Genomic DNA, 17,151 nt, shown 5'->3' on the forward strand with positions numbered 1-17,151 from the left:
GACATGTTCTCCGCCCTTTCTAGCAAGACCCTTTTTATTTGATCTTATTTTCTTTCTTCCTTTTTTCTTTATTTATTTTTTACTTACGAGATTTCACTTCCGGGGTCAAAAGTCGGCTACTTGCTGCATTTAAGTTCCCAAGGGTAGCTTTTACCGAATGGAAACAAGAGTGTAAATGCGTAAAATCTGCTCAGAATGTACCAATAAAACTTGTATCCAGAGGAGTGATCATAAAAAAAATTCTACTTCATTCAGTGAAGCCTTCACCCAACGAGTTGTTGGGGTTTTATAATCTCCCGATCCCGAAGCTCCCTGAACGCAGCACAGCGTAGAAGTAAACATGGCGGCCCTGCTCTGCAAAGCGACCAAAGGTGAGCAATTTAACATCCAAATCTCTCCACTCTGTGACGAAAACAACATTTAGCGAGCCGTGTCTGCGTGTTAGCGACGTGCTAACGGCGTGTGGAATGCTTCCACGTCCGTTAGCTCGCTCACAACGCTAGCCAAGCTCGCGTTTAGCCGCTAGTTTAGCACGTCGGAGCCAAGTCAAATCACAGTTAAGTGCAATTATGTAAAACAAAAATAAATAAAACACTCTCGGCAACTTAAATGTGTTCATCACTTGATTTATTTGGTGCAGTAGCGTTTTGGCTGTTAAGTGAGCACATTTTGGGCTCGCTACAGCTAAAAAGCTCAACAGACTAACTTTTATTGTTAGTTTTATAATGGAGGAAGTGACGTAAAGTATATGAAATAAGACCAAACGTGAATATTTGTGATATGTATTTCAAGTGTCAGACAGATAAGGTGACCATGTTCGACCTTTCACCTAGTTAGCATGCAGCTAGTTGGTGAGCCCATGGACACTATATTAGGTACACTAGTTAATGAATCAAACTTGTTCTTTTTTATAATTCCGTCCGTTAGGTCTGTTATTGAGAGAATTCACAGTCACCAGTTTATATAAAAAAAATAATAAATAAAAGATCTAAGAGGGTAATAAAAAACAGTTGTCAACGCTGACCATGTTTTTTTAGTATTACAAAAATTACATTTATTGTCATGACAGTGTGCTTTAGAGATTTATCAGTTAATCGACAAATAATTGATTACCAAATTATTAAACAACTATTTTGCTTATTGGTTAATTAATGAAAGCCAAAGAAAACTACCAGTGCAAGAACAACCAACATTTTTACCGCTTTTGTAAACGACCCTGGTTTCTCTGCCAGCAGCCATTTTGTTTGTGTAAGCAGCGCACATCAGCGCGTTGGACCACGGAAGCAACTTGAAAAAAACAAAAAAAATGAAATGGATCCATTGGCCAATAACTTCTGATTGGCATTGACTTCCTGTGCAGCCATTGGTGCGTGCGTGCGCGGCTGCCGCGGCGTGTCTCAGCTGGCCGAGCTTCCGGAAACGCACGACATGCTGCGGCGGACGTGTCGGGACTTTTCCGACCGGGAACTGAAGCCCATCGCCGCCCGGCTGGACAAAGAGGGGACATACCCGGCGCAGCAGGTATGACCCGCCAGCCGCGCTGGTCGCCTTGGCAACGCCGGCTCATGTGTGCCGTTTAGATCTTGGAGCTGGGCGCCATGGGCGTGATGGCCATGGAGGTCCCCGAGGAGCTGGGCGGGGCCGGCATGGACTACCTGGCGTACAGCGTGGCAATGGAGGAAATCAGCCGCGGCTGCGCCAGCACCGGCGTGGTCGTCTCCGTCAACAACGTGAGAGGCTCCCCCCGTGTTTGTGCCAAGACGTTGTCATGACGACGTCACGTCTGGTGGGGAATGTGGCCGCCTCACACGTGTCCCGTCTGTCATCTCGTATGCGTCAGTCTCTCTACTTGGGTCCGATCCTGAAGTTCGGTTCTGAGGACCAGAAGCAGAAGTGGATCACGCCTTTCACCGGCGGCCGTCAGGTTGGCTGCTTCGCCCTCAGCGAACCAGGTAAAGCCAGCCGCCAACGGCCTGCGCGAGCCCGCCTCCCGACGCTGTGACGCTCTGACTTCCCGCCTCTCAGACAACGGCAGCGACGCGGGCGCCGCGTCCACGGTGGCGCATCAGGACGGCGACCATTGGGTCCTGAACGGCACCAAAGCGTGGATCACCAACAGCTGGGACGCCGCCGCCGTCGTTGTCTTCGCCACCACGGACAGGAAGCTCAAGCACAAGGCAGGATGCCGGCGCTGGTCTTGGGAGGCGGTTGGCGTGGCACTAACGCGAGCCTTGTCCGTTGCTCCCCGCAGGGCATCAGCGCCTTCCTGGTGCCCATGCCCCACCCGGGCCTGTCGCTGGGCAAGAAGGAGGACAAGTTGGGCATCAAAGCGTCGTCCACCGCCAACATCATCCTGGAGGACTGCAGAATCCCGTTGGACAACATGCTGGGCCCCCGCGGCGCTGGATTCAAGATCGCCATGGTAACCAGAACGCCACCACGGCTGTGCTGCTTTCTATCAAAAAGTGGCCATAAAAGTGTTTTTGCGCCGCCCGGGGCACAATAATTAGTGCCCTAAAGTTGACTCAGCAAACCACATTTCTGTCGTCACTTGTTGCTAGGCAGAGTTCAAATTCACAAGTCAAATTAAATCCACACATTGACGCATCTACCTGTTATTAGGCAACATTTATAGTTCACTAACCCAATAAAATCATTTGTTGCTAGGCAGAGTTCATGGTGTACTCTGGCAACTTCTGAAAACTCAATCTAAGTCCATATGACAAATAGTTACACATTTCAGGAAGTACTAGTTGCTAGGCAGGATTCATGAGGCACAATAATGCCAGGGATGTGTTAATATATATATATATTTTTTTTTTTTTATCACGAGGTAGTGTAACAGAGGGTCTGAAAATGGCTGCCATTTTTAAACATTTGTCACTCTTGGCTTGGCAGAATTTAGGGGCACTAACCCATTTTACAATTCTGTTGAGGGGCTGCAACTAATACTGGCCAAAAGTTTAAGTCAGTGAGACACAACTGCCGGTGCACCCCCCAAAAATTTGTCAATTTTTATTTATTTTTTTATTAAATTTTTGTAGGCAGAATTGATGAGTAAGTAAAAAAACAAAGTCCACTAGCATAATGCTAACCTATAATGTAAAACACCAAAGACAGGCTAACTGAACCTAGCAAAGCCTTGAGATACGAGTGCCTTGACTTCAGAGTTCTTTTTTGAGATATGAGCCGTCGCTTGTTTTGTTTTTTGGGGGGTCTTGAGATATGAGCAAAAATGGGAGCTACCAGTCCAAAATAGCTGTTGATGAATTTAATCATCGATTATTTGTTGATTAATCGTGACGCAATTTGCGTCCGGCAGCAAACGCTGGACAGTGGACGCATCGGCATCGCGGCTCAAGCGCTGGGCATCGCTCAGGCCTCGTTGGACTGCGCCGCCGATTATGCGCACAAGCGTCGCGCCTTCGGAGCATTCATCGGCAAACTGCAAGCCGTACAGGTAACGCGTACTCGCGTCTGTCTGTTGTTGTTTGCGGGGCGCCCATGTGACCAGAAAGTCCATTGGGATTTTATTGATTCATTTAAGTCGGTCACTGAAGTTTGAAGATTGTTTTCGTAGTGGCTTTTGAAAGCGCATCCTTACTGATGTGCGCTTGTTCCACGAACAAGATGGCCGCCAACAGAGAAGCGCCGCTTTAGCGTGATTTTGTTTGCGGCGTAGTTCAAACTGGCCGACATGGCGCTGGCCGTCGAGAGCGCTCGCCTGCTCACGTGGAGGGCGTCGCTCCAGCGCGACGCGAAGAGGCCTTTCACCAAGGTAACGGCCGAAGCCCTCGCTTGCTAACTTCCTGTCCCGGGGGCCCTTTCACAATAAAACCCTCCTTCTCCAGGAAGCCGCCATGGCCAAACTGGCCGCCTCCGAGGCCGCCACCTTCTGCTCGCATCAGGTAAGGACGCTCGACTTAGTGGATGAATTCCGTCCGTGGGTGCGAGAGTAGCCTAGAATTGTACTCGAGTAAGATTGCTGTTACTTTAAGATAATAACTTTCAGGCTTACAGCAATTTGGCATTTTTCATTATAGTTGGCTTTCGTTTCGCCTTTTTTAACATTTAGTTTTTAGCCAAATGTCATATTAGGGGCCATTGTAGAAAAACAAAAAACGTAGCTGCTTTGTGGGTTATTCATTTAACAAACGCGTTTGTCCCTTTTTTTGACCAAATGTGTGTTCTTTTTGACCCAACTTGCATTCATTGTTCTCATTTCAACCTGATTTTGTCGGCCATCAGGCCATCCAGGTCCTGGGCGGGATGGGCTACGTGACGGATATGCCCGCCGAGCGCCACTACCGCGACGCTCGCATCACCGAGATCTACGAGGGCACCAGCGAGATCCAGAGATTGGTCATCGCCGGACAGCTACTCAAGGACTACGCGGCCTAGATGACCCCCCCCCACCCCCCCTTCAAAATCCCGTCCGGTGTCTGGAATGTGAACAACATAAAACATGAGGACGTGCCAGTAACAAACACGCTGCCTTAGTTTGACTTTTTCCCGCCCACATGTTTGGGGAAGGAATTATATATATATTTTTTTGAAATGACACAAGCTTGATCGTTCTCGTGTTTGGCCAACAGGTGGCGTCCTAAGCTCTTGTACAAGTGACGTGTGCCTCAAACATAATTATGATTGTCAACCTGCAAAATGAAATGAAATAGAAATATGCGCTTCTGTGTAAGTTGCTTCTTTAAAAGAAAATACCAATTACTACTTTCCTAATGGGCGTTTTTTGACGGTGATAGATTACATTTAGATTGTGAACCCTCGCAATTCAATAGCAAAATTAGACACCGCCTACATTCTTTGTTTTTGAATGTTTAAGATTATCAGACAAAGTAAACATCAATGCAGTCTTTAAATGGTTTGATTTCCGAAGGAGGGAAAACTAACGGCAAAAAGTAGAAATCAACATTCCAACATGGCGCTGGTGGTCGTGTGATGGTCCGGGGCTGCTTTGCTACTTCGGGGCCCGGACGACTCGCTGTGACTGATGGAAGTTTGAGCAGCAGAAAATCCTGAGGGACAATCGTCAGTAAAAGAGAGAAAAAAAAAAAAGTCCCGTTGCTGTTGAAAACTTGTCCTGTTCATCTGCCAGAGTTTTTTTTTTTTTCCGACTGCATCATCCTGCTCTCGTCTGCTCTTTTGTCCTGCACGATGACCATCTCAAACCCGTGGGATTCCCGAAAATGTCAACCTGTAATTCAGGTAAGATGGAAACATGCGTGCACTAAAGGCAACGACAGACAATTCAACTTTTCATCTCGGAAATATAAGCAGATCTGCGTAGCCCAACTTCAGCACTTTCTCATTTGAATGCATATTGACGTCATATTTTAACAATAACGTAACATTTCACGAGAGATGACATCACAGACACGTGTATAAAAAAAAAAAAAAAAGCAATTCGTACGTCAATTCAGTCATGCCCATGAGCGCCGTGCCTGATGATTGACAGCTGGATGGACGGTTGCCATGCCAACCCTTGACAAGTTTTCCTTCTTTGTGCATGCTAACATACTCACGTGAATAATAACTTTAAAAATATATTACATTACAAGATGTGAAAGTAAAAAAACATTCATTCAGTGCGAAAAAAAAGTGTAAAAGTTCGTAGGCAGGATGAAGAGCAAAAAGGTTTCGGGCTAACAAAGTCAACAATTAGAAGTCGTGTTGTTTTGATGTTGTTGCGCTGGCTAGCACGTTAGCATCCTAGCTGGGGTTGGTTCTTTTGCGCTTGCTCGGACTTTGGCCCACGTCCACTTGGAGCTTGTGATACTGCATCTGGTGCCACAAAATAGCATTAGCATTAGCTAATTAGATTGGTACGTTTAGCATCATGTTGACAAAATGTTAGTAGCTAATGTGCTATGCTACACTATGTTGTTGTTACTGTACATGCTAATGCTACCCTAACATGTTTTAACATAAACAATAGAAACACGTTGTGCTCAATTAGCTTCTTCTGTTTTTAGGTAACAAGATGTTGACAAAAATGTTAGTAGTTTGAATTCTGACTGTACATTGCTATGCTAATGTTTTATGCTACGCTATGCTATTGTTGTAAAATCATGCCAATGCTACCCTAACATGTTTTAACATAAACGATAGAAACACGTTGTGCTCAATTAGCTTCTCCTTCTGCTTTTAGCTAACAAGATGGAGAAGGAGAGGGGTGCCAAGATGCAGCCCTGAGGGACACCAGAAGTAAGTTAAGCGTTTCATCTGAACCAGACAAATCCTCCCTTTGAACGGATAAAAGTCAACTCACCACCTGAACGTCGGACGGCACGCGCGACAGGAAGTCTACAATCTCGTTGTTGTCCACGGCGTACGGGTCGCGTAACTTCTTGGTGAACTTGTTGATGCCTGCGGGGGCGTCAAGTTGAAGTGTATGCGTGCGCGCATGTACGCGTGTGTGTGCTTACCCCACGCTAGCACAAGGTAGCGCAGCGGCACGACGTAAAGCAGGAGGGCCAGAAGACACAAAGCGACCACGGCCAACAAGCTCAGGAAAGGCACCGTCCAGTTTAGCACGCTAGGAAGAAAAAAAAAAACAGTTCAATAAATTGTGGATCTCCTTGCCCACGTGCCAGGGCATCACCGTAGTTGAATTGCTGCCCCCCCCCCTCCCCTCCCCCCACCTACTTCTTCAGTCTCTCGCCATAGGACGCCGCCTGGTCCAAAGTCTTCTGCACGCTGACGAAGACGTCCTGGATGGCGTTGAGTTTGTCCAGGAAGCCGCGTGACTCCGCCTCCTGCCGGGAACACGCAACACGCGGGTCATTGCGTGCGCCACATGGCCGACGCGAAGCGCGTGACGACGCCACGTCACCTCCTTGTCGTCCTCGTCCCACTCCAACATGTCCTCCATCGGCTGCGGGGAGAAAAAGAGAGGCGCGTGTATGTCGTCACACAGTTGGCGTGACGTCGTACGGAACGTCACGGAAAAGTTTTAGAGCAACTTTATTCGGTTTTATATGTAGATATATATATTGTTTTGTTTTGTTATGTTATGTTTCGATATTAATTTTGGCACATGTCGTCTTACCGTGTCTGCGGTCTGACGAGTCCACGAGAGGAAGAAATTCCAGACGAGCAGTTGCAGCAACGCCAGCGGAATCATGAAGACTTGGAAGTTCCAGACAACCACAACGAAGACCTGAACGCAGAAAGGTCACGTGACCACAACATCACGCTAGCATGCGCGTGCGCGTGCGCGTGCGCCTACCAGGAACGCCACGAGGCTGCGCCGCGTGGACTCCCACTGGAAGCAGCTGTTGATGAACGAGGCCAAGTTGAAGAGCGCCACGATGCACCTCCTCGCGCGCACGAAGTTCTGATGCAGCAGCTGAGCACACGCACACGCACACGCCAACAACACGGACGTTAGCGTGTTCCGAGCCACGCGAGTGAGAAGCGTCGCCGTGGTCAAAGATGGACGCACATTTTTGGACACTTTGGGTTCATCTTCGATCAACTTCCGCTCAGCGGGCGACAGCGTCCTCAACGCCGCTCTCACCTGTCGGCAGACAAGCAGGTCACATGACTTGATGAGAGACGACACGCCGTTGACGTGACCTCGGGCGCGTCACAGTCACGCGATCCACATGAACGAGCGACTCACGGCGTTGAAGACGACGTGGACTTCCAGGAAGATGACGCCCTTGCTGCGACCTTTCAACTCTTTGTTCTTCAACACGTATGCCTTCTGCTCACCACTATGCACCTGAAACACACACACACACGCGTGACACACGTAAAACACACGCGTGATGGACATTCCAAACGACACACGCGAGACTCACACGTAACAACGGGATGGCGACTTTTCCCAGGAAGTCAGCGCTGCGGTCTCGGTCCTCGTCCAACACGGTGACCTCCAACACCGAGTGAATGTCTTTCACCTTACTGACGCCAACACGCATACGTCACATCGCAGGACGGGTAATATCGTGTAATAACATGTTGTTACATGTAATAACATGTTGTTACATGTAATAACATGTTGTTACATGTAATAACATGTTGTTACATGTAATAACATGTTGTTACATGTAATAACATGTTGTTACATGTAATAACATGTTGTTACATGTAATAACATGTTGTTACATGTTGTTACATGTAATAACATGTTGTTACATGTAATAACATGTTGTTACATGTAATAACATGTTGTTACATGTTGTTACATGTAATAACATGTTGTTACATGTAATAACATGTTGTTACATGTAATAACATGTTGTTACATGTAATAATCTGATAATACATTTAACATGCGCTGCTCACAAAGTGAAGACTTTGTCCCAGTGTGGGTTGAGGTTCTTGTGGACGGTTTGCGTCTGCAGCCGTTGATTATTGAGCTCCACCACACAGAAGGGGTCACTCTTTCCTGACCACGACAACAACAAATGCGTTTTGAAAAAACGTTCTTGCTTCCATTTGATTGTTGTTCCTTTCTCACCAGTCACGTCGGCGGCCATGAGGCCTTCCGCTCGCACGACCTTCACCTGCACCACGCCCACGTCTCTCATGTCCGAGAAGGACTTCAGCAACCCCTGCGGGGACGGCGCTGGTTAGCCATTCGGCTCGTTGAGGATGAGCTCATTAGCGAAGTAGCGCTCACGTAGCTCCTGAGGACCTCGCCGCCGTCCTGCAGGTCGTCCGACGGCGAGGCGGCGAAGTCGACCGCGGAGGCCGTCAGCGTGACCAGCAGCACCAGGTGGCCCCGGGACTCCTCCAGCGGAAGCTCCAGGTGGTGAGTTTGCTCTTTGGCTAGCGTGGACAGGTCCAGCTGGCATCTGCAATAACCGCCATTTTGTTATCATAACGCTAACTAGGATGCACTTTCATGGATAGAAATGTAGCCTTTTGGTATACAGTACACTCAGACGCGGAACAAATGGTCTCTGGCTAGGGGTGCCAAATCCAGGTCCAGAACGTAAAAACCCTGTCACAGTTTTGCTTAAGCCCCAGGTGCTAGCTAGTGGGCTTCCTAGCTAGCTTCCAGGGTGCTCGGTTACCTGCTAGGGAGCTAGCTAGCTAGCTAGCTAGCACCTGGGGCTTAAGCAAAACTGTGACAGGGTTTTTACTTTCTGGACCTGGATTTGCCACCTCTGTCTCTGGCACTAACTGGACTTCACTAAATAGTTCACAAAAACATGAATTAAGGAACCCCTTGACGGTTTATTACCGTCTAGTGGCACCCTTTGTTACCTAATATTTGTTCTAACTTAGACCTTCTTATCCTGGGTTTGATAAAAAAAAGAAAACATATGGTATTCCACAGGGTTCAAATCTGGGGCCTCTGCTATTTGTTGCTATCCATCTAGGTTGGTTTGGACTCGCCGTCCGATGAAGTCGTCTCTGAGTCCGGCGTCGTGGTCCCACACGGTGGCCTCCAGCACGTCCGCCGTCTCCTCCAGCAGCAGAAGGTCAAACTGTTCCCGCCACTGCGGACTCAGCGACTTCGCTAGCGTCTGCGCCGAGAAGACGCAAACGTTTTCATTGCCTGCTTTTTTTTTTTTTTTTTGCTGGCCAACGGATGAACGTCGCGCCGTAGTTACCTTGCTGCGGTACTTCTGCGCCCCCAGGCGGAACTTGACGTAGGGGTCGCTCAGCCCGTTGGGGTCCATGGGGACCAGGTCCCGCCCCCCGATGAGGGCCACGCTCACGACGCCCCGCCACCGCCGGGACGCCCCGAGGACCTCGGGCAGACGGCCGGACGATTGCTACTGGGACAAAGAAAGCGAAAAACAAAACTTAGTTTCGTCATGGAGCGTCATCTGTAAGTGACTTCAAAGAAAACTATTACAAGTTGACGTGTCGATATAAGGATGTACGCGTGAACAAAATGGTGGTTAGTGTTTGTTTGCCGTAAATGGTAATTGCTAGCGCTAGGCTAATCTATGCTAATTTTGTTGGTGTTGAATGGTGCTCATGCACGGAAGATAATTAATAATTTGTAGTTCTATTCACTCAAGTCGACTCATGTAGATATAATAATGTACTGTATGTGTGAAGTAAATGCTGGTTATGTATTTGTATTTGCTAGCATGCTAATGCTAATCGCGATTGCTTAACGTTTAGCCTGGACTAATTTTGTGTTTAGTACGTACATAAGATAAATGGATAGTTATCCACTCAGTTTAACTCACGTTCAACTTTAGTGGATTAACAAATAAAATAAAGTTAACTTTGATTTTAATTAAATAAATAATAAAAAATTAATTTTGGTGATTTCTTGATTATTCAAGGGTATAAGAGATAGGATTATTGATTTTGAAAAGATTTGATCATGACAGCCTTAAGCATATATTGCTGATTACCTTGCTGGATCTCTTCCATGACTTCCTGAGCAGCATGGTCTGAACATACGCCACATCAGTTATTTGTGTTCATTGCCACCAGAGGGAGACAAAACCTCATCAAAGTATGCAAATTGGTTGTTTTGTTTGCTTTGGTCGCATGCGAAAATGGTCAAAAGAAACCACGACACAGCAGTTCGCGTCCTTTAAGCAGCCAAAAGCAACTGAAAGCAACGTCACAGCAATGTTAGCATATGTGCTAACGCTAAAAAGCCCAAAACAACAGGAACATCAACAACAACAACAACAAGTTAGCCTGCTTGCTAACGCTAATGGGAAAAAACGCTAACGATGTCGTCGTACCGTGGAGTCCCTGCGCTGCTCGGCCTCGCCGCTCCTGCGCGTGAGCCTGACGGTCAGCTCCAGCGAGCCCAGATCCTCCTCGGGGTGTTGCGGGTCTTCCAGAACCAAGGTCACCGGGGTCAGCCTGACACACAAGCGCACGTGTCGCAACGTGCGTGTCATGTGACCTAAACAATGTGCGGCTCTACCTGTGCAGTTCCAGAGAATCCAAGTGGAGGACCGCTGAGCCCATGAAGTCGTCCTGAAGCGCAAAGTCGTAGTCGAACACCTGCAAACAACACGGCAATAACGCGCACACGTCAAGTACACGCGCATGAAGCTCCTCAACTCAACTTCAATGTAGTTCGTTGGCACCAAGATGTGATGATCCATTTTAAACGAATAACACTGTTCACAAAATGCAGCGGCGCCTTGACACGCGAGTGCCCCGACTTCCGAGTTCTTTTGTTTACTTAGCAAAGCATCGGAGCTTAAGAACCGCTCGGCGCTCCTCAAAAAAGAGGCTTCGCTCTCCCAACTGAAGTTTATTGGCAAACGGCACGTAAAGCGAAAAGAAACAACGCCGCTGAAAGTCTGCGTAGCTTAATGCTAACAAACAATGCGGCGGGTCATAGACAAGCTAAAAAAAAAAAAAAAGCATCAGTGCTGTGGTGTTAACGAATATCTCTGACGCAACTGCTATTTGAACATAAACGGAACATATATGATGTCAATTATATATAATAATAATAAGCATTTTGCACTAAAAGAAATGGCAGTTGGTTCCCCTCCCTGTCAAAATATATTAGAAAAATATCATATAAAATCTGCAAGTACAGTACTATGGAAGCATTCACAACTCCTGTATTTCTGTTGGAGGTATGCGGGAAAGTGAGTCTGCAACAAGTCACTTGGAGTTTCGAGGTCAAAGAAAAGAAAAAAACTGAAAAGTAGACGCTGGTGCGCTTTTTCAGAATACGTTTTTGCTGTTTGAAAAAAAATGTTTGCCCTGATTTTCAAAAAAAAAATCTGTTTTTTTCTGAGTAATTTTCTTCTTATTTTCCTGAATATTTTTCGCCCTGTTTTTCAGAAAAAAAAATTCACAGAAAAAAAATTCAGTAAAACAATTTTTTTTTTTTACAATTTTAAATTACACAAAAAACAAAGGTCCCTCCCCAAAAAAAAAATTTTCTCAAGTGAACGCAATACGCTTGCGTACAGAACAGTACAGCTCGTGGATAGCAAAAATCGGCGCATAACTGACGGTCAGTGAAATGCTTTGGTGGCTGTTGGGGTGGCAAATAAATCAACCTGTTTTTTCCTCCAACCTAGAAATTTCTTCCCCAAAATTATTCCACATACATTTGCCACGAAAAACACGGGGAAATGAGGGATGAAAACTAGACAGCCCCCCCCCCCTAAAAAAAATAACCCAAAATATTTTCCAATTGCAAAAATGCTATGAAATGTGTGTGCGCGTGTACCTTGACATGTAACGGTTCACCAAGGTCTCGCGTGACGAGGGTTGTCTTTTGGTTCCAGACGGGGTCGAGGTTCTTGTGTACGGCTCTGCTTCTGAACACGTCCCTGCCCGCCAACTTCAACTTCACGTACGGGTCGCTGCTTCCCGCTAAAGGGAAATTTAAATCAAACAAAAAAATGGCCGACGGCGAAGGGTCCGCGTGGAGTCTACCTCGTCTGTCTCGGACCGCCAGGTTGCGTCCTCGCCTCAGCTCCACCTCCAGCGCGTACGTCCGGCTGCGCTCCGGTGGCACCGCCGAGGCCCGAGCGCCGCCCGGATCCTGCGAGACGGCAACATTTGAAGCGTCCGGCGTGCGTCATGATCGGAAACGAAAAGGTGAGTCGCTTGCCATCAACGGGTTTTTTTCCCCTCAGCGCACTTTCGTCAATTTCAACTTTCAAATCAACTTCCTCATAACGTCGACTTTGATGGATTGGACGCGGTTACTTTTTCATCATCATGTTTTTCTGCTTGTTTTTGACATCGAGACAATTTTCAGCAAAAAAAATGACTTTTCTTGTTTTCTTGTTTCTTCCGGCTTGTGATTGGCTGAGAGGGTTGATCAGCTGTCAAGCAACATGACGGACACATCCCGAGACACGCCCACTTTCTCTCCGCCCACTTGCTATACTGCTCTAAGGTACTTTGCATATCTTAACTTTCGGGAACTTATGTTTATTGAACACAAAAGCAGTCGTTTAACCGAACTTGATTTGTTTAACTTTGAACTTTATCAGATCTCGTTTTTTACTCTTAGTCTTTACTTAAACGTAGCTGTCGAACTTTGTTTTTTAATCAACTTTAGTAACTTATAAACATAACCGTATTGAACTTGACTTTCTACTTTACTTATCTTAAACAGAAGTTTGTGTTGAGTTTCTTTTTCAAGTCAATTGATGCACTTCAAATCTTTTCTGTGACAGACTAAAAAAACATGTTATTCTTTGTTGCAAGTCGGAATTTATTTCTTTTCTTTAATGTTAAAAAAGCAGCTGTGTTCTTAGAACGATTTTATAGACAAGTGACGACGCGGCAGAGTTTAAGCGTAACAGAAAATAAGTGAAGACGCAGCGATTTAGCAGCACTTTTTGTAGCCTAATTGTGCCGTAGCCCGTCTTACGTCACGCGGAAATGTTGTCTCAAGAGGAAGTTGCGAACCAGCAGCCAGCGGCAGACGTCCGCCTTGACGAACATGTGGCGGCAGCGCTCAAATGGCGCCGCCAAGGCAGAAGCTTGACGTCCAACACTTTGCTGGGCGAGCACTTCCGCTTACAGCGATGCACGATCAATACATTCGTTCCAGTGAGATCGCCTGATGATGATGATGATGATGATGATGATGATGATGGAATGTCGGGATGCTCACCGTCAAGATAACGGAACATTTGATGATGACTTCTATCGTGGCAAGGCGGGAAGTCATGTGACCAACCTCGACCACATTAACGTGTTGAAATACTTATTTACTGCATGCTAGCAGGTCATTTTCATATAATTTGATCAATAACGTTTTTAAAGAAAATCAATTCATTCTACTAAATATTTGAACTATTAGCAAATGTTATCATCTGAAAGGTTATAATTAGATCAGAAAATGCCAAAGTCATGTTTTTCCACATGTTTTCTGAAGATGCAAATGTTTTAATGTATATGTTGTTTTTCATGAAAACGAATGCAAGCGCATTTTAGCTCCTGTTAGCATGCTAGCATTTGAAACGCACGAAGCCACGTCGACGTACATTTAGAACATTCACACGCAACCGGCCGTGATGCTCCGGCGCGGTGTTAGCATGCTACGCTAACTTCTGTGAAGTCTTGCGCATCAACTTTGGTGTCTCAATGGCTCTTGCCACACATGCTAACTTCCCGCCACGCGTCACGCCACAAAACAATGCGTGTGCGTGTGCGTGTGTGTGCTTGCGCTATATTGAAACAACACGACTGTTTACTGTGTTACGTGACAGGAAGTGAAGCAGCGGCGTTGAAACAGAATCAGATTATACGCAATCGCATCACACGCACACACACTTGATGTTCCTGATGGTTGTGCGTGTGCGTGTGCGTGTGCGTGTGTGTGATTATTTTACACAAACGCACACTTGTCCTAATTTGATATTCTTCTACGTTTAATTGTAGGTACACGCACACACACACGCACACACTGTCGTGATGATGAACATCTGGTACTTTAGACAGTAATGAGCAGGTGTCCGAAGGGGTGGAGCTATAACCCTGTGTGGGCGTGGTCTTCTTGAAGACATGCAAACTTGTAACACATGATCCAAATGTATATTTATGTATATTTGGATATCTGGAGTCAACTTCGTGTACTTTAAATTGTAAAATATTTGGGGAGATAATAAAAATATGTTCACTTTAGCACATGATGGATATAAAAATATGAAGTCTTAATATTATTTGTTAATTTTAAATAATTCAATTTTAAAATGTTTTAAATATGAATAATAATTTATGCATTTTGCAGGCTCGATGAGGTCGAAAATATGAGCGAGCATCTTACTGGTCCATGTTGCTCCTCCAGATGTGCGCCAGTTGTTGTTTTTCTCGCCTCGCCTCCTCCTCCTCCTCCTCCTCCTCCTCCTCCTCCTCCTCCTCCTCCTCCTCCTCCACAGGTTCGCCCCAGAGCGTCCATGAGACTCGCAGAACCGAGCGAGGAGCTCTTGTGGTGGGTCGGAACCAACCCCGCGAAGTGGTCTCCGACGGCGGGCTGCCTACCGCAGCGCGTCCGCTCCGAGGACTCCTCATCCCGGCGCGACGAGCAGACGAGGTCCGGCTGCGAGGACGAGAAGATTCGGTCCAAAGCGGCGGTTCCCCCCCGCTTGATCCTGCGGAACATTTAGCAGCCGGACGGAAGGCAAGTGTCGGCTCTCCGCGCGCCTCACATCCGCTCACGTCGCGGCCCGTGTCCCGGTTCTATGTTCGAGTCCGCGCAGCACAAAAGCCAGCATGTTGATCGACTCCCGAACGAGTAAACCACGCCCCCTAGACGCCCCCGCCCCCCCAATCGCCTTTCTACTTCCACAACTCAACGCTGTGGCCTGTAGATATATGTACGTTGTCTGCTCGTCCGCCATTTTGGATGTGGCAGAGCTGCCGGTGAACAATAATGATGAAGTAGATGTACAGAATCAAAACTCTGGTACACTACTTAATTAAAATTTAAAAAAAATGCAGACTCTGAAATGTGCTCAAAGGGGCAGTGTGTAGAATTTTTGGATTTTCCAGTGTTCATTTTTATCGCCCAATTCAGTAATATGCAAAAAGCTTGTATCACAACAACGTATTATTATTATTATTTTAGATAATCATAGGTCGAGTAATATTAATTACTATTTATTTTCCGTATGTCACGCCAAGCCTTACAGAAGGCCGATATGTATCGCCAGCATCTTTCTGCTACGGATACCCGAATGAGCAGAACTTGGCAAACGTAGTCCAAAAAGTCTGGTCTCTCTGAGCACGTTTCAAAATGCATGCGCTTCAAACTTGGGTCGTTTAATTCAACTATCACTAGATGGCGCAATTTTTTACAAATTCTTCTTTGAAGTACTGAAAGGAAAATGGAAATATGTATTTTTACTGTTCATCAAATATACCAGGGCTTGTCAATCATTTACAAAAATTTGAGCTACTTACTACTAAATAAGGTTTGCAACTTTCACAAACTTCTGGAATAACAAATTTGACTTCTTTGATTGCAAGATGGTGTATTGCGCACATCCAGGACCTAATATTATATCAAAGTTTGCAAATTATAATCGTAAAATGACATAATGGCCAAGTACAATAAAATCATTTTCAGCCTTATGCTGCACTCGAAGAAGGTGGGAAGTCTGATTTTTCTAACTTCATACAAGGAAGTGCGCACGGTGTCACTCAACAATGGCGACCCCCATAAAGACAATGGCCGTGAATGGCAAAACATCATTTACACGATTATAATCATATGCATCTATTTATTTATTATAAGATTAATTTAGTTTTTCAATATAAGTAACTTCACATAAGCCAATGCGATTTGGACTGACCGACTAACCAGAACAACAAACAATTGATCGCAATCAGCCATCTTTGTTGTTTACATTCGCTTCAAACGCTTTGAAGTCGGAATAGAGAGAATCCAAATTTCCCACCTTCCTCAAATGCAACATTTATCCCGTGAGATCCGAATGAAGCGCGTTGTCCTTTTTCACCACATCCAAGATGGCGGCGAGATCAACGTATGATTCCGTTCTCTTCCGCTGTGTCTGCAGTCCGTCTAAGCTGCGGACGCACTCGGCAGCGACCGCAGGACCCTGCGGCTGTTTGGCCAACCTTCCTCGAAACTAAATATGAGGCTTGTTGAAATATTAAGATTCGACATTTGACTAAGAATATACACAAGCGTTGTATGTCATGCGCTACTGAAACCGCTAACAGACAAACAGATCTCGGGCAAATCGTGTCCGCTTTCAGTGTAAATTTACGCACCTGATGAACACGTAAAGAGGTTGGTGGGTGAGCTAACAAGTTGACTCCTTAGCATGCATGCTATGCATTGGGGGGGGGGGGGTACAGGCAGGTAGCTCCCAAATAAATTACTTGTGCAAATGTGTTTACAAAATGTATCATCTATTTTCAAGTAATGTATTAGGGTCATGTTAAAAAAATGAAATAAATGAGGTCGCTCCAGCATTTGATTTGATATATTTCTAAATGATTTTCCAGGCCCCCCCCTAAAGCCCCCCTTTAGCTGCGTCCCTGCCTTAAAAGGGATACTTGACTTTTTGAGCCCTTTTCAGCAGTAAGAAGATAATATTTTTGTCTATAATTATAATGTGATAACTGAATAATTTTTTCATGAACACGAATACCTTTAAGAACTCAGTTTGCTGTCGACTGAAGATGACATCACTTGTGCTGAGGAAACGGCCTAACGACCAATCATGGCTCAGTTTG

At 45.9% G+C, this 17,151-nt stretch overlaps 2 protein-coding genes and 1 long non-coding RNA gene across 5 annotated transcripts; 2 read left to right on the forward strand and 1 right to left on the reverse strand.

Moving 5' to 3' along the window:
• Positions 1–4,689, forward strand: acads (acyl-CoA dehydrogenase short chain). The gene is made up of 10 exons (XM_086096081.1): positions 1–371; positions 1,361–1,521; positions 1,581–1,730; positions 1,841–1,952; positions 2,026–2,177; positions 2,252–2,422; positions 3,323–3,460; positions 3,683–3,778; positions 3,852–3,908; positions 4,249–4,689. The coding sequence occupies exons 1-10, from the start codon at positions 341–343 to the stop codon at positions 4,399–4,401; spliced, it is 1,221 nt and encodes a 406-aa protein (XP_085952207.1). The 5' UTR covers positions 1–340; the 3' UTR covers positions 4,402–4,689.
• Positions 4,437–15,203, reverse strand: LOC147161427 (multiple C2 and transmembrane domain-containing protein 1-like). Of its 3 annotated transcripts, XM_086096065.1 has the most exons (21): positions 14,714–15,202; positions 12,364–12,472; positions 12,155–12,300; positions 10,880–10,959; positions 10,692–10,815; positions 10,350–10,388; positions 9,588–9,752; positions 9,370–9,500; positions 8,648–8,822; positions 8,486–8,579; positions 8,311–8,413; positions 7,824–7,926; positions 7,643–7,744; positions 7,463–7,537; positions 7,247–7,366; positions 7,067–7,177; positions 6,851–6,892; positions 6,664–6,773; positions 6,444–6,553; positions 6,287–6,384; positions 4,437–5,799 (listed from the first exon to the last, which is right to left on the reverse strand). In XM_086096065.1, the coding sequence occupies exons 1-21, from the start codon at positions 15,047–15,049 to the stop codon at positions 5,728–5,730; spliced, it is 2,445 nt and encodes an 814-aa protein (XP_085952191.1). In that variant the 5' UTR covers positions 15,050–15,202; the 3' UTR covers positions 4,437–5,727. The 3 variants fall into 3 exon arrangements, with proteins under 3 accessions (XP_085952191.1, XP_085952190.1, XP_085952192.1); XM_086096064.1 differs by having other exon boundaries at positions 8,311–8,579; positions 14,714–15,203; XM_086096066.1 differs by lacking the exon at positions 10,350–10,388.
• On the forward strand, positions 8,324–12,674 carry LOC147161428 (uncharacterized). The gene is made up of 3 exons (XR_015097205.1): positions 8,324–8,779; positions 9,354–9,808; positions 12,213–12,674. It is a non-coding gene; the product is annotated as an uncharacterized LOC147161428 (long non-coding RNA).
• Positions 15,204–17,151: the final 1,948 nt, after the last annotated feature.

The sequence above is a fragment of the Leptonotus elevatus genome, chromosome 15, assembly GCF_054856555.1.
Source record: "Leptonotus elevatus isolate MCC_2025b chromosome 15, RoL_Lele_1.0, whole genome shotgun sequence".
In the NCBI taxonomy this organism is placed as follows: Eukaryota; Metazoa; Chordata; class Actinopteri; order Syngnathiformes; family Syngnathidae; genus Leptonotus; species Leptonotus elevatus.

Coding starts and splice junctions, on each gene's coding strand:
- acads (XM_086096081.1), top strand. CDS start 341: ATGGCGGCCCTGCTCTGCAAAGCGACCAAAG. Junction 372..1,360: donor GCTCTGCAAAGCGACCAAAG/GTGAGCAATTTA, acceptor CTTCCTGTGCAG/CCATTGGTGCGTGCGTGCGC. Junction 3,909..4,248: donor CCACCTTCTGCTCGCATCAG/GTAAGGACGCTC, acceptor GTCGGCCATCAG/GCCATCCAGGTCCTGGGCGG.
- LOC147161427 (XM_086096064.1), bottom strand. CDS start 15,049: ATGTTCCGCAGGATCAAGCGGGGGGGAACCGCCGCTTTGGACCGAATC. Junction 9,501..9,587: donor CGCAGAAGTACCGCAGCAAG/GTAACTACGGCG, acceptor TTCTCGGCGCAG/ACGCTAGCGAAGTCGCTGAG. Junction 6,774..6,850: donor GGGACGAGGACGACAAGGAG/GTGACGTGGCGT, acceptor TGTTCCCGGCAG/GAGGCGGAGTCACGCGGCTT.